The sequence below is a fragment of the Hypomesus nipponensis genome, chromosome 25, assembly GCF_054491055.1.
Source record: "Hypomesus nipponensis isolate SF chromosome 25, ASM5449105v1, whole genome shotgun sequence".
Classification (NCBI taxonomy): Eukaryota; Metazoa; Chordata; class Actinopteri; order Osmeriformes; family Osmeridae; genus Hypomesus; species Hypomesus nipponensis.
The window spans coordinates 5,736,102-5,752,649 of NC_140385.1; the positions used below are offsets into that span (position 1 = coordinate 5,736,102).

The window sequence follows — 16,548 nt, forward strand, 5'->3', positions numbered from 1 at the left end:
CCACAAGGGGAAGGTATCCCACATCATGGGGGAGAAATCTGACCATGTACTGTAAAAAATGGCCCTGGTATCTTCTATGCATTCCCCTACTTTGTGAATTGGGTTTAAAAACCACATTTCCCAGGGTGCCACAGGGTGGAGATGAATCCCTGCTACTTGGTGCTTAATTTGACCAGATTAAAAGTCATTATGACGCTACATACATTTTACTCCTTATGTTGTTCACAATCACCGACCCTAATCGATACTCTTATCTACGCGTGTACGGCCACAACACCACAGAACTAACAGAACCGGAAGGAACCGGAATCTAGCGTAGGAGGAGAACCCTTAGAATGGGTCCGCAAAAGAAAACAGTGAGCTGTCTGATGTCAGTTGAGATAATACCTGCGGAGGGCTCCCCTCATCAACTTGCACCTGTTGTCTGATAATTGTCACAAACTAAATATCGTTCATTCACTCATAAAACAAACAAGAAACTTAATATTTACAAATATTTTTTGTCTGTTTGTTGTTACACTTAAAAATGTACAGTTATGCCCCTCTTTTTCCAGACGTGTCTCTCCATGATCTCTGTGCATGACCTCTGGTGGTTGGAGCTTCCACTGGTGCAAGGGGGGAGGGGGAGCTCTGCTGAGTTCCCCCACTGTGGCGCCCCCTAGTGTTAGAAGCTTAGAAAACAGACAAGGAAAAGAAGACAGAAAAGGAAATAGTCTGTTGCTGTTCATCTCCAGTTGCTGGATTGGTGTCGATTGTGGTGTGGTACCGTCACTTCTCTTTGCCTAATCACCTATTGTCGTCTTTTCAATAGAGTACGTATAAAACAGTTCACAGAGGCTGGGTGGGGGCACATGGACCCTGGACAGGAAATAACTGACATACTCGCTAATCCTTAACAAGATGGCGGCAAATGTTGTAGGTCCATTTTGCCTTCCGACCCTCCAGCCTTCTCTCTCTCTCTCTTTCAGACTTTTCGGTGAGTTCAAGGCTGCAACAGTCTCTCAGTCCAGAGTCTCCTAGGACATAGCTTGTAGTCCACTAGGATTTATCTGAAGGACTATTGAAACAAAATGTCAGCCTGGTACCAGTTCAAGCTCTGGCTCCTATGCCAGGATATCAGGCAGTAGTAAACTAGAAACCAACCAAACACTGAAAGCTATAACACAAGCAGACACGAGACACATTTGCTAAAGTTTCCATCTTCAACATGAGCTGTGGATCAGGTTGCCGTTTTTCCACGGTGGATTTGCACATGACCCCGTAACCCACTGTCACATGACGTTACATAAAATAAATCAAGTCTCTCCCATATGTACCAAAAACCCCCAAAAAAGGAAGAAGAGGGAGGAACGGAAAAGGACAAGTTGATCATTTTGCTAGTCCATTACCCCGGTCGAGGGATTGTCAATTCCTCTTCCTCCCTCTTCACCCCCTCCTCTTCCTCTGACAGACCCTGACAGAGCCGGGGCCAGGTGTGCTTGGTGTTACCTGTGTGTGGTGCAGCTGTGATGTCTGGTAGGTGGTCTGGATATGAGATGCTCAGTGATGCAGACTGGAGCTAGCCTGCCTGCCTGCCCACTGAGTATACAGAGCGTGGAGAGAGCAGGATGGAGAAGCTGAACGAAAGGGTGGGAGGTATAAAATGGTTTACAACAACAACTGGATTGTTATTTCGAAGTTTGGGATTGTGACGGCATGGGGGTTAGCCTCGGAGATGGGATGTCAGTCTGTTTCTCTCTCCCTCTATTTCTCTCTCTCTCACACTCACTCCATCATCCTGTCTGTGCTCTCTAATTAGGCCTACCTATGCCCCTGTAAAGCAATGCTGACATGCTGCAGTGCACACACACAGACACACACACACTCGCTCATCAAACAGAATATGTATGTGCTGGAAATAGAAACACAGGCAGACAGAGTAGGGAAGAGCGCGAGAGAGCGAGAGGGAAAATGAAAAGAGGGTGGGAGAGAAAGGAGAGAGGAAGTGCACCGCCTGCTCCTCGTGCATCTGATGTGATGAAGCCAAGCTGTGGCAGACTGACGACACTGGAGCTGAGGACTGGAACCAAGCTGGAGAACACGCCACTCGAAGACAACAGAGGGAAGGAGAACAGGAGTGAAGACTTAGGCTGGGGTAGATCTACTGGGAAGTGGGGGTGGGGGGGGAGGAGGTGGGGTGGTTTTCATAGTCCTTCACAAGCTGCTAAATAGTAACCAGTGGGAGAGACGTTTTGTACCTTGTTTTTTTGTTGTACTGGTGCGTGTCATCTTTCGGGGTGTTTACCCACTGTGACTCTGACATGTTTGTGTTGTTGAGGAGAGGGAGGGGGAAGAGGGAGGGGTCTGTGTAGAGGGAGGGGAAGAGGGTGGGGTCTGTGTAGAGGGAGGGGGAAGAGGGAGGGGTCTGTGTAGAGGGAGGGGGAAGAGGGAGGGGTCTGTGTAGAGGGAGGGGGAAGAGGGAGGGGCCTGTGTAGAGGGAGGGGAAGAGGGAGGGGCCTGTGTAGAGGGAGGGGGAAGAGGGAGGGGTCTGTGTAGAGGGAGGGTGAAGAGGGAGGGGTCTGTGTAGAGGGAGGGGGAAGAGGGAGGGGCCTCTGTAGAGGGAGGGTGAAGAGGGAGGGGTCTGTGTAGAGGGAGGGGGAAGAGGGAGGGGTCTGTGTAGAGGAAGGGGGAAGAGGGAGGGGTCTGTGTAGAGGGAGGGGGAAGAGGGAGGGGTCTGTGTAGAGGGAGGGTGAAGAGGGAGGGGTCTGTGTAGAGGGAGGGTGAAGAGGGAGGGTTCTGTGTAGAGGGAGGGGGAAGAGGGAGGGGTCTGTGTAGAGGGTGGGGGAAGAGGGAGGGGTCTGTGTAGAGGGAGGGGGAAGAGGGAGGGGTCTGTGTAGAGGGTGGGGGAAGAGGGCGGTGTCTGTGTAGAGGGAGGGGAAGAGGGAGGGGTCTGTGTAGAGGGAGGGGGAAGAGGGAGGGGTCTGTGTAGAGGGAGGGGGAAGAGGGAGGGGTCTGTGTAGAGGGAGGGGGAAGAGGGAGGGGTCTGTGTAGAGACAGGGACACTAGGTACCTCAGAGGTTCTCTGTGGAGATGACACAGCAGGATGGGGAGGCGTACCTGACCAGAAACTGCCCACTCTGACCAAGAAGCGTGCACATGTGAACACTGACTATCTGGTATCCTTCTCGCCTACCCCTTCATCATCATTATCATCATAATCCTTATCATCATCATCTTGAAAAATAAGTCATGCATAGATCCTCCAATGAGAAAACCATGTTATATACTTTCTTCTTTGTACACATGTATATATAACTATATATATAATTCTATATCTATATATTTAGAAATCTTTCCACAAAAAAAGGAAGAAAAGAATCGTAAGCAACAACTGTACGGTTGAAAAAGAAAAAAGAAAAAAAAAAGACGAGAGAAAAGGCCTGTTTGGCACTTTCCGTCAACACCCAGCATACAGTGCATGTAAAACGGCACGGTACCCTCAAGAACCGCAGTCGATATAGTAGACTCGGTTCTAGAACGTCCCCATTTCAGCCCCGTCGATGGGGAACCCCACAAGAGTACATACTTGGCACCATGAATGCTGGTGGAACGAGAGTTGATCAGAACATCAGTGTTAATGTATTGTATTTACTGGGAGCCTGGCTTCAAAAACAAAACATCAGGCAGGATCCCAACGTTTGTGACATTCCAAGAGGGTCTCCAGGGCGAGGCGAAGGACAATGAATGACAACCACACGTGAGGGAGAAGGAGACAGAAGGAATGAGGAGATAGTCGTTGAAGCTTTATAGCGACAAAACATCCTCCATTTTACATTTCACCTCCCTGTCCCCCTCAAAGCACACGGGGGCTTCGAGAGGGAGGGGGATGAGAAGAACGGCAAACGTGAACCTAAAACGGTTAAAAGGATCTGATGTCCACTGGTGTTGGTCTGTAGTGTGATTGAGAGAATGGGAGACCCTCTTCAAAAAATCTAATCAAAAGTTTCTGTGAACGTCCACACCCCCACAGACCCCTCTCCCCCTTCCCCCGTCGCCTCGCGGTTCAGCCGCACCTCAGCATGCCCCCCAGCAGAGGGCGCCGTGAGGCATGGGACACAAAGCCAGGCAACCGGGGCCAACGTTCTCGAGGGAGGAGCCGGAGAGCAGGCGAGCGAGCGCGCGTGTGAGAGAGAGAGAGAGCCATCCAGGTCCTGTACAGGGTTGCGGCGGGTCCACCAGGTGGCGCTCTGCCGCCTCTCTCCTGCCTACTATACGCGGGTGGTGGAGTGGGGGTGCGGCAGGGTGTTGTTGTGGCCGGTGGAGGGGTAGGTGTTGAAGGCCTGCAGGGGCTGCATGCCGGTGATGGTGCTGGGGATCATGGTGATGGTGTTGGGGGTCATGAGCGGCACATCGTCGGGCGCCCGGCGCAGCGCCAGCGTGTAGTCGGGTGGGCAGGCGGGCCGCAGGATGTCGTGGGGCCGGAGGGGCTCCATGTCGTGGTGGGCGTCGTGCTCCGAGTGCTTCATCTGCAGCGACATGATCTCCTCCTCCTGGCTGTGGGCCAGGTCGTTGGCCGGCCCGCCCCGCTGAGGCGAGAGGCGGTGGCGTCGCATCTCGTGGCGCTTGTCCCGCTTGTAGTAGAGGGCGGCGAACGCCAGGATGTTGAGGAAGAGGAGCGAGGCGCCCACCGCCACCGTCACGCTCAGCTCCGTGGAGTAGTCGCGCATGTCGCCCGGGAACAAGGGGTTCAGCGGGCCCTCCGAGTCCTCGGGGTCTGGGTCGGAGGGGTAGGTGGGGTAGGGCCGGCGGGTGGGGCGGGGGCCGGGGCGGGCGGTGCCGTGAGCGGGGCCCTGGCCAGGGCCTGGGGGCAGGCGGGTGGTGGTGGAGCTGATGAACTCCTCGTGGAGGCTGTGGAGGTGGGGCACCAGCTCCAGCCAGAAGGCCACCTTGTTGGCCCGGTAGTTGTCTTTGACGCGAGGCTTCAGGCCAATGTGGAGGTACTGCTTGTCCTTGGAGTTGAACTTGGTCCAGATGACCTCCTCGAAGCGGTTGGGCTTGGTGTGGATGAACTTGGTGTCCTGGGGGACCGGCAGGTTGGGATCCCTGGAGAGGTGGAGGAAGAGAGGGAAGGAGAGAGAGAGAGAGTCAAACAGAGGGAAGGAGAGAGAGAGTCAAACAGAGGGAAGGAGAGAGAGAAAGAGTCAAAAAGAGGGAAGGAGAGAGAGAGAGAGAGTCAAACAGAGGGAGATAAACGACACACATTAGACACTCACACACCAACAACAAATCCTCCACAATCCGAGTCGGCCTCGACTCATCTCGACCCCCTCCCCCCCCCCCCCTCCCTGACCGAACCTACCCGGTCTTGGCGAAGTTGGTCCAGTAGGTCATCACCACGGCACTGAGCATCACGTCGTTCTTGGAGAAGTTGCAGGGGAACAGGTCGGTGGCGCCGATCATGGGCACGCCGAACACGTAGGGGATCTCGTCGCCGTGCGCCGCGTCCGCCCACTCGGGCCGCGTCTCTGTCTGGCAGTGGTGGTAGAAGGTGTAGAAGTAGACGGGCGACTGGAACTCGGCGTGCAGCTTGGCCGTGGCCACCGCCGGAGCCACCCACTGGTGGTCGGTGAAGAGCGCCAGCAGGGTCTTCCGGCGCATGTCCCCGTTGTCGCGGTCGGCCCAGTCCGTGTACATGAACTTGATGGTCTCTCTCAGGATGTCCTTACCTGGGGGGGGGGGGTGGGGGGTTAGTAATGGTGTGTGTGTGTGAACGAGAGAGAAAAAGGGGAGAGAGAGAGAGAGAGAGAGAGGAGGAAAGAGAGAGAGAGACTGTTTGTGGGTCAGATCTGTAATCAGTAGCATCTTGTCTGTAGACTCACCCTCGGGGTAGCCATACAGGTTGTCTACAAAGTTGGAAATGGTGTAGTCGAAAGCTGCGGCGGAGATGCCGTCGTTGTCCTCGCTGTCGTCCACGAACTTCAGGCCCTCTCCCTGGTTCACTCCGATCAGGATGTCATAGTTCAGGAACTCCCCCTGGTGGACGAGACAGGGAAGTGCACTTTATACATCAGCAGCGAGAATGGAAATCGGAATGGGAAATCTCTCTCTCCCGACCCCACCCCCCCTTTCACACACACACACACACACACCTGCTGCATGAGGATCTCCGGGTCGTCCGGCACCACGTCTCCGTCCACCACGGGCCCGAAGGCGATGTGGTAGCGGGCCGGCTGGATGTCCTGATCCACCAGCTCCCGGAAGTTCTTCCTCCTCAGGCAGTCCACCAGGTCGGCCGTCTCAGTGTAGGTGCAGCCCACCTTGCGGGCCAGGATCTTGGTGTACTTGAGGGGCTGGTAGTTGACTGACCAGCTGGAGATGGCGGAGCCGCTCTGGGCTATGGCCCGCTGGAACAACCCTGGGGGAGAGAGGGGGGATGGAGGTGCTTTAGAAAAGGGAGGAGCGGGAGAGGCGAGTGAAGGAAAGAAAAAGAAAGGAAGAAAAAGGGAGGAAGAATATGAGGACCGGGCCTTTAAGGTCAGACACTGTCTTCTAGAAGAGATAGAAGGGGAGCGGGGGTGTGGTTATAAAGAGGTGTGGCTGTTCTGGCTGTTCTGGCTTAGTACGGTCGTTTCAACACAGAATTCTGGACAAATAATGACAAGTGCTCCGAGCACAGGCAGTCTAAGACCAAGGATGTGAAATGATGTACAATGCCTTGGGAATAGCTAGTGGGGTTGTTAAAGACCCATTATTCTCCTCCTGCCGTCTCGGACTCTCTCTCCCCCCCGTCCTCTGCCTTTCTTTTTCTTTCTCTTTGCCTCCATCTCTGTCTCTCCTCATCTCCCCACACATGCTCTCTCTCTGTAGTCCTTTCACCTGTCTGTCTGTCTGTCTGTCTCTCTCTCTCTCTCTCTCTCTCTCTCTCTCTCTCTCTCTCTCAGTCTCTCTCTCTCTTTCTTACTCTCTCTCTCTCTCTGCTGCAGATAGGCTGGTTAATATTTAAGCAGTGACGCAGAGTCTCTTTCCTTTCCCAGGAACATCAATAAATGGAGAGAGACAAAGAGAGAGACAGAGAGAAAGTAAAACAATCCTCTCATTGGCTGCTCTCTCTCTGTATCTTCTCCCCCTTGAAGCCTCGTTCTACCTGACTGTTCTGCCTCCCTCCTCCTGCTCCCCCCCTCACCATGCTCCATAAACCTCTCACCCCCTTCTCCCTCCATCCATCACTCCCCCCACCCACCCGCACCCCACACACACACACCTCCCCCTAACATACAGTATAGCTGTGATGTCATAGTTGATTTGTGGACTCGTGGCTGACTGGGACTGTGTCCCTCGAGAAGGGGGATGTTTCATTTCTTACCTGGCGCCCCGGGGGCACTGAGTGACAGGTGAAGTCTGGGAGGGGGGGGGTGTTGGTGTTAGGTGACGATGACGAGGAGGGTGATGATGACGGGGTGGTCGGAGGCAGGTGAACGACAGCGGAGAGACAGATGGGATAAAGGACAGTGAGAAGAGGCAGGGTGACAGCCAGGTGATGGTAATTGGACACACGGGGAGAACGGAGGCCACATGGCGTTCCACACCGGAACTCAAACAGCACGTATGTGCCGCGTGCAGTTCTGTGAGCTTTCACATGCGTGTAAGTGAACGTTTCATGCGTTCACGCGCACAGACGTACGTTTGCCAAAAAAATACGCACACGCTGGGTTTAAAAATACGCTGAGGAGATACTACATTCATGCACACACACACACGCACACACACACACACACACAGACAGGGTTGTTAGTACGACAGTCTGCTTGATGTACAGACAGACGGTGACCCTCGCACACACACGGCAGTGATGATGGAAACACATGTGCAGATGTCAGAACACGCTCTCTCTCTCTCATCTCTTTCTTCTCGCCTCCTCTTTTATCTGTGCTCTCTGCTCTCCTCGGGGAGGTCAAAAGAGACCGTGATCCAACCATGATCAAAGCAGGTGTGTGTGTGTGTATATGGAGGGTTGCTATGGCTGCAGGTCATGTCACCACACAAAACTTTAGGTGAAGCTTGTTCCCTTCTGCTCTTCTGACTTCACCACCTAGCACTGTGTGTATTTGTGTGTGTCTGTGTGTGGGGATGGGTCATATAATAAACTCTGATTGGCGGCTCTGTGTGTATCTGCACGTGTGTGTGTGTTCTTACCCTCAGAGTGGTGGGAGAGGATGAGCAGGTTGACGCAGGAAGCCCCGGCGCCCGACCCGAAGATGGTGATGCGCTCGGGATCGCCGCCAAAGTGCCCGATGTTCTCGTTGAGCCAGCGCAGCGCCTGGATCTGGTCCAGCAGGCCGTAGTTCCCCTTAGCGGACTGGTCCCCTGTGCTCAGGAACCCTGCAGGGGGGAAGGGGGAGGAGGAGAGGAGGAGGAGGAGGGATGAAGGAAGGAGGAGGGGGGGGACAGAGGCAGAAGGAGGGAGGAGGAGGGGGAGAGGGAGTAGGGACGGGCGAGAGAAGACGAGATGTTTAATAGACTATTTATTTAGCCCATCCTGTCACAACAAAATAAAAATGCTCCATAGTCGGGTCAGTCAATCAGCTCGATTGTTAAATGCTCCCGCTCAGGAGAACGACAGAGATGGCCAGAAAGGGTAGAGAGAGAGAGAGAGAGAGAGAGAGAGAGAGAGAGAGAGAGAGAGAGAGAGAGAGAGAGAGAGAGAGAGAGGGAGAGAGAGAGGGAGAGAGAGAGAGAGAGAGAGAGAGAGAGAGAGAGAGAGAGAGAGAGAGAGAGAGAGAGAGGGAGAGAGAGAGAGAGAGAGAGAGAGAGAGAGAGAGAGAGAGAGAGAGAGAGAGAGGGAGAGAGAGAGAGAGAGAGAGAGAGAGAGAAGGTGGGTGTCCTCTACTCTATCCACAAACACAGGCTACACCTGTCAGTCCCCCCCTCCCCTTCTCATCCCTAACTCCCCTGCAACCCACAGGCCAACACCTCTCATCCGCTCTCCCTAACACACGCTGTCCTGCACTGGGCCCCGCAGGAGAGGAGGTGGGAAGGGAGGAGAAAGGCCTTTCGCCCTGTGAGAGAGGAGGGCTCGGGGCCGAGTGGACGGCCTGTAACACGACTGTGGGGAGACGACCTCTGTAGACAGGGCTAGAGGGGTGTTGGGAGGTATGAAACTAGGAATGAGGGGAGGGGTGAAGGGAGGGAGGGATGAAGAGAGAAAGATGGGGAGAAAGAGAGAGAGAGAGAGAGAGAGACAGAGAGAGAGAGAGGGGGGGGGAGAGAGAGAGAGAGAGAGAGAGAGAGAGAGAGAGAGAGAGAGAGAGAGAGAGGGGGGAGAGAGAGAGAGACAGAGAGAGAGAGAGAGAGATAGAGAGAGAAAGAGGGGAGGAGAGAGAGAGAGAGATAGAGATAGAGAGAGAGAGAGAGAGAGAGGGAGAGAGAGAGAGAGAGAGAGAGAGAGAGAGAGAGAGAGAGAGAGAGAGAGAGAGAGAGAGAGAGAGAGAGAGAGAGAGAGAGAGAGAGGATAGTGGGTGTTCTGTGTGGTCCTGGATAGAGGAGCAGTGTTTCATCTGCCTCCAAGACACCAGGGGTTGGCTCCTAACACTGGGGGAGGCTGATCAAAGGCTGACACTACAGAGAAGACTCCCTTTCACACACACACACACACACACAAACATGCACACACAAGCACAAACCCATACACGCACGCACAGGCACGCACAAACACACACACACACACAAAATACAAACACACCCCAACCCAGAAGACACAATACAAACCAGCACACACACGCATGCCACCCATGATAACTCTGTCTGTCTGTCTCACACACACAAAGGAAAGACAGGCCTTTGTACATTCCCCAGATAGACGCAGACACACCAAAGCACAAAGAAAGAGAAATATGGAATGTCTTGTTTGTGTGTAGACTGGCATAAGGACAGGAGGATGACTGATGCATTGCCTGTGTCTCTGTGTGTGTGTAATCGTGTGTGTGTGTGTGTGTGTGTTTGTGTGTCCTTGACAGCTGGACCACACCAGCCATACCTACCGACCAGCTGGATGGCACTATACCTTGTGTGTGTTCATCCTGTTGGCAGCGGTGCCAGCCTTGCTTCTGTCTCTGCTGCAGTCACACTGGAGCAGGCAGTTTGTCTGGGTTACACAGGTGTGTGTGTGTGTGTGTGTGTGTGTGTGTGTGTGTGAAGAACAGCCATGTATCTGCCTGTTTAAAAAACCCAGTTATGACTGATGAATACATAGAACGGACCCAAACACTCATAACCTCCCCATGTACAACACACACAGACACACACACTGTTTATCTTGGTTTCTTCCGGCTGGACTCTAGAAAGTTGGAACCCCCCCCCCACCACCTTCATTAGCCTGTCAAACAAGTCAAACCTTCCCCCCCACCCCCAAACACACATACAGTCTAAATATGTAATTACAGTGTCTTGCTGTTCTACCCTGCTACTTCACAGCAGTGTGACAGCGGGCCACCAACCTGTCATTCTGCCCCCCCTCCCCCCCTCTCTCACTGCCCCCCCCTCCCCCTCTCTACTGCCCCCCCCTCCCCCTCTCTCTACTGCCCCCCCTCCCCCTCTCTCTACTGCCTCCCCCTCTCTCTACTGCCCCCCCATCCCGCTTCTCAAGGCAGTGTTACTGAAAGTAAAGTATTCAGATTTCAGAGATTGTCACCCTAGGTTGAGGGTGTGTATGTGTGTGTTTGTGTGTGTGCGCATGCCTGCTGTCACCGTGTGTGGGCATGTATTGTGTGCCAGTGTGTGTGTATGTGTGTGTGTATGTGTGTGCGTGTGTGTGTGTGTGTGTCTGCACCCCGAGTCTGTATAGGACAGCAGCAGTTTATTCAGACAAAAACAACAGTTAGTATCTGAGCACACAGCCATGCAGAAGGGGACCAGGCAAAGGGCCAATGGCATACCTCCCTCCCTCCCTCCCCCCCTCCCGGCAGGTTCTCTCTCGGCTGGCCTCGGGCTGTCATCAACTGGGAGGTCCCAGTTTTTCTGAAGGTGCCCAACTGTCACTCTTTCATGGACTGTCACGGAATGGGTGTGTGTGTGTTGGGGTTGTTTCATGTTTGGAACGCCACCATATGTTTCCTGCTGAATGCCTGTGTTGAAGCCGCATGCATGTGTTTTGGTGAGAAAGAATCCAGGCCAGGTCCCAGATGAGTACATCTGTGTGTCTCTGTGTGTCTCTGTGTGTGTGTGTGTGTCTCTGTGTGTGTGTGGTAAACTGCCTGCAGCTATGCACACTCCCTTCAGCCTCTGCATCCTTTACTGTGGAATATAGGATACGTAGTGTGTGTGTGTGTGTGTGCGTGTGTGTGCGTGCGTGGGAGAGCATATGTGTGAGAGTGTGTGTGTGGTGTGTAACTGTGTGTGTCTTGGCATGGTAAGTATGGAGAGGTACTGATTGCACTCACTTTCCATCATGGTGAATCCAACTGTGCCCACACACACACACACACACTGATGACAGTGGGCGGAGGGGGGTGACAGAGAACAAGTGTAAAACACATAGGGTAGAAGATAACAGACTGCTGGTCAATGGTGGAAGTTAGCGTGTGCGTGTGTTTGTGTGCGTGTGTTTTACAGGGTTCTTTATAGAGCTCTGGTGTCTGTCCATTGATCAGGCGTTGCTGCTCTCTGAACACTTTTATGGCTGCCAAGAACAATAGCTCACCTGGAACAGGAGAGCTGACACACACACACACACGTGTGCACAGTGTGTGTGTGTCTCTCTCTCTCTCTCTCTCTCTCTCTCTCTCTCTCTCTCTCTCTCTCTCTCTCTCTCTCTCTCTCTCTCCATCCATTCTTCTTCCTGTTTGCCATGCGTTTCCCTTTTGTACTCTCCTCCACCTCTCCTCCTCCATCCCCACGTCCCCCTCCCTGTCTCTGTCTTCTGCCTCCTCAGCCTCCTCAGCCCCCTCCTCTCCTCTCCGTCCTTCCCTCCTCCCCCCTCTCTTTATCCATCAGCTCTTCCTGCTACCTACCTCCCCCCTCCCCCCCTCCCCCTCCGACACCTCATCCCCGAGGGGGGCCCCACACAGTCAGGGGGCAATGAAGGGTGTAATAGGGGTGCTGGGGGGCCGGTCGGACATGACACGCCAAGTCACACGGATGAGATGTGTGCGTGCACGTTTGTGTGCCTGGGTGCCTGAAAAAAGCGGTGTGTGTGTGTGTGTGCGAGACGAAGAGAGGGAGGTGTGTATACGTGTGCTTGTTAGTGCGTGTGTGTGTGCGTGTGTGCATCCTTAGCCACATATGTATGTGTGTGTGAGAGACCCAGGGTGTCACAGGCACAGCAGGTATCAAAGCCAGTGAAGAAGCAGGAGAATGAACCATTTAAATAAAACAATAGAACGACTGGGGAGAGAAAGCGAGCAAAAGAAAGGAAGGAAGGAGAGGGAAAAAAATTGAGGAAAAATAAGAAACGAGAGCCCAATTAAGCTCAATCTGCCGTCCATCCCTGCCTGGGAACAGCTGTGCGCCAGGACAGATTTAGAAAACAAAACAAAAACAAATGCAAAACAAATAACAACAAAGGGGTGGAAACAGAGGGATGCCGTGTGTTTGGTTGCCAAAGGCGGGCGTTCTCCTTAATCGTCCGTTCATTCTCCCTCCCTCCCCTCCCTCCCTCCCTCCCTCCCTCCCTCCCTCCCTCCCTCCCTCCCTCCCTCCCTCCCTCCCTCCCTCCCTCCCTCCCTCCCTCCCTCCCTCCCTCCCTCCCTCCCTCCCTCCCTCCCTCCCTCCCTCCCTCCCTCCCTCCCTCCCTCCCTCCCTCCCTCCCTCCCTCCCTCCCTCTCTCTCTCACCATCCATCATATGTCACTCCTCTGGATTGGTTATTTTCCGACTTTTAGAGATGTACTTAGATGGGATACACAGCTCCAGTTGACTTCACTACTATATAGCCAATCCTGGTTTAATCATTGAGAATGGCGAGGGACATTATCACTGACTTCATTCCAAGTGTACAGTCAGCTTCCAAACATCCCGTTCCACTCTGCCCCCTGCTGGAAGTATCCTCTCACTTCTAGGAAAACAAGACCGACTTGGGCTCTGGATCCAGTCCATTTGAGACAGGAAGAGTTGGTGAACTTTCACCACAGAGACACGCAAGAACACACTCACACACACACACACACATGAATACAGACATACACAGGCACACATACGCAGGAACACACACACACACACACAGGAACACGCACACACAGGAACACACACACACAGGAACACACACACAGGAACACACGCACACACACACACACACACACACACACACAGGAACACACACTACCCTAACAGACACATTCTCAAAGTCGCCTCTCTACGTTGGCACACTAGAGATCTCCATTTGTATTTTTTTTAACGTGTGCTACCACTTGTGAGACAGTGTAATTAAAATATGCTAATGATATGATCAAATGCACTTCACTACAGTTATGACTGTGTCTGCTATGCTGAGTACCGTGCATAGCTGAATATTTCTGTCAGATAAGAGCTGTACACATCGACAAGTCTGCCAGGGAGAAGACGACAGAGGCCAGAGGACAGAAAGAAGAAGGGAGAGGCAACTAATGACAAAGAGAATCGTGTGGCTTTGAATCAAGATGTTTAAAAACAGAGCCAGATCTGCCTCGGCTGGATGGCTGCTTTTGTGGTGTGTGTGTGTGGCTGCTCCTGCACGCACACACACACACACACACACACACACACACACACACACACACACACACACACGGGTGCCACTCGTTAAAGTTGTTCCATTAGAGAGACAAGACGTGCATTATTGAAACAATACGGCCAAGTACTCCTGTACTAGTGTTTCTCTCTCTCTCCTTATCCCTTCCGCCCTTCCTCCCTCTCATCACTTCTGTGCTGCTGGTTGCATGAGGACAGGCCCGGGCCTCTACACAAGGCTTTGTGTAAGTGTGTGTGTGTCTGTGTGTGAGGGAGAGTGTAGTACAGTACTCTGAGAGATTGCCCCGGCGCCCGTTGACAGCTCAGCCCCAGTAAAAATGCCCCACATTTCATCTCCTCCTCTCCTCCGCCACTTCGCTCCCCTCCTGCAGGAGCGCCTCATCCCTTACGCTCTCTAATAGAGATCAGACAGCAAGCTCTGTTCAAGACTTCAGAAAGATAGAGAGAGAGAGCGAGAGAGAGAGAAGGAGGGTGAGTGCGAGAGCTGAAGAGAGAAATGAAAAGTTGTTGATGTATAATTCATCCAGGAACATAAATAAATGAAAAGAATAAACAGACGTCTTTTTACGTGCCGTCACTCACCGCCCACCACTTCACTTCCTGGACTCCACTACCGCACAGTACACTTCCTGGATTAACGCCTTCACTTCCTAGGTCAACGGCAGCTCTTCCTGGTTCATGTCTATCTGTAGGCCCACCTCTTTGTGGCCTCTCTCAACACCCTTGTCACATGACGTTCTTCCATTTCTCTCTCTCTCTCTCTCTCTCTCTCTCTCTCTCTCTCTCTCTCTCTCTCTCTCTCTCTCTCTCTCTCTCTCTCTCTCTCTCTCTCTCTCTCTCTCTCTCTCTCTCTCTCTCTCTCTCTCTCTCTCTGTTCCTGTCTCTGCCCCTCTCTCTCTCTCCCTTCATTGGCGGTAGTCATCCCTCTATTATGCAGGGCTCCAACCCCTGCACAGAGACAGATGATACGGCTATGGGTATGAACGGCATCCTATCTGGAAAGTAACACAGGGGTTGTGTGTAATGTGTGATTGTGTGTGATAGTGTGTGTGTGTGTGTGTATGTGTTATCTAATAACCCAGCTCTCTATTTGGCAGGTGGGGGGCAGTGTAGCTCTGTCTGCCAGGCTGAGTCATAAGTAACAGCAGCACGACACTGCTGATAGACAAGGCAGTCCCTGCACTGATTAATGACACACACACACACACATACAGGGACACAACCATGCACACACACACACACACACACATATACAGGGATGCAAGCACGTACACACACCCCCACACCCCCACAGAAGATTGAGTGCATGTGATTGACATCTCATCAGTGAAGCCTTATCCACTGTTTACGCTCTCTTAACCAGAGGTGGTCAGGCAAGACAACATGCTTCCTGTAGTGTCTGCTCCTCACTGCTAACACAACAGCCTTTCCTGGGTCGGCTGGTAGCTAGCTGATGCTAGCAGGACAGACAGTGCTTCCTGTGTGTGCTGGTATTTAGACAACGTTAAAAGGACAACAGTATTTCCAGTGTTTGATGGTAGCTAACTGCTAGCAGGACAGACAGTATCTCCAGTGTTTGATGGTAGCTAACTGCTAGCAGGGCAGACAGTATTTCCAGTGTTTGATGGTAGCTAACTGCTAGCAGGACAGATAGTATTTCCAGTGTTTGATAGTAGCTAACTGCTAGCAGGACAGACAGTATTTCCAGTGTTTGATGGTAGCTAACTGCTAGCAGGACAGATAGTATTTCCAGTGTTTGATAGTAGCTAACTGCTAGCAGGACAGACAGTATTTCCAGTGTCTGATGGTAGCTAACTGCTAGCAGGACAGACAGTATTTCCAGTGTTTGATGGTAGCCAACTGCTAGCAGGACAGACAGTATTTCCAGTGTTTGCTGGTAGCGAACTGCTGCTAACACAGCCTGAGGTTCGAAGGTAACACAGTAATAACAGCCAGGATGTCAAAAGAACAAAATGTGATTTTGGTCTTGACAGGGTTTGTTGTTCCACCCCATCTTCTTCCTCCTCACATTCTCCCTCCCCCTTTCCCTCTCTCTATTTCTATCTGTATCTCTCTCTCTCTCTCTCTCTCTCTCTTTGTGTCTCCCTCCATCTCCCCCTCAGGGTCTGTGAGGTAACTTAATTGTGGGTTTGGACTTGTGTTCCCCTGTGCCTGGTTCCAGTGTAATGATGTGATATAATGATGTGATATTTCACACAGGTACTGGAGTGTGTAGAGGACTGTGCAAGAGGAGTGTGTAAGAAGGGTGTGTAGGAGTGTGTAAGATTAGATTTTGGGGGTGACTATAACTAAGTGGGATAGATCGATTCTTTCTTTTTACCACATTTCCTGTAGAACCCCTTTGAGATGTTAGTACTTTTAAAGGGTATTTAAGGTTCCAAACAGAATGTTCCAGAATGTTTAAGTGTTCTCTCTTGCATCTCAGTCTTCTATCCAGAACTATGGTTGGCATACGTGGTTCACACACACACACGCACGCACACACACACACACACACACACACACACACACACACACACACACACACACACACACACACACACACACACACACACACACACACACACACACACACACACACACACACACACACACACGGGGCTCGCAAGTAACCTTTTTCCTCACTGTCCCAGTACAGTCCCGAAGTAAAAAATGAACCATCCCAAATTGAACTTGGCCAGTTCCAAAATGTAAATTCTTGTGTTTTTGCATTTTTACATTCTGACATGGGTTTAGATTATTTGCAACACTATTTGCAACACTATTTACTTGACTACTATTTACTTTTCTACTCTGTTTTAGGTTTCTCCTTTCACTTTCAAAAGTTTAG

The 16,548-nt window shown here is 52.2% G+C and overlaps 1 protein-coding gene across 1 annotated transcript in view; it reads right to left on the bottom strand.

The window, feature by feature from the left end:
* Positions 1-2,936: 2,936 nt before the first annotated feature.
* The window catches only part of nlgn2a (neuroligin 2a), a 61,734-nt gene continuing 48,122 nt past the window's right edge, over positions 2,937-16,548 (bottom strand). The window contains exons 4-8 of the mRNA XM_084691427.1: positions 8,173-8,358; positions 6,129-6,394; positions 5,859-6,012; positions 5,339-5,705; positions 2,937-5,082 (exon numbers count right to left, since the gene is read on the bottom strand). Of these exons, the coding sequence (XP_084547553.1) occupies positions 4,248-5,082; positions 5,339-5,705; positions 5,859-6,012; positions 6,129-6,394; positions 8,173-8,358 (1,808 nt within the window). The 3' untranslated portion in view covers positions 2,937-4,247. The remainder of the gene's footprint in view (positions 5,083-5,338; positions 5,706-5,858; positions 6,013-6,128; positions 6,395-8,172; positions 8,359-16,548) is intronic.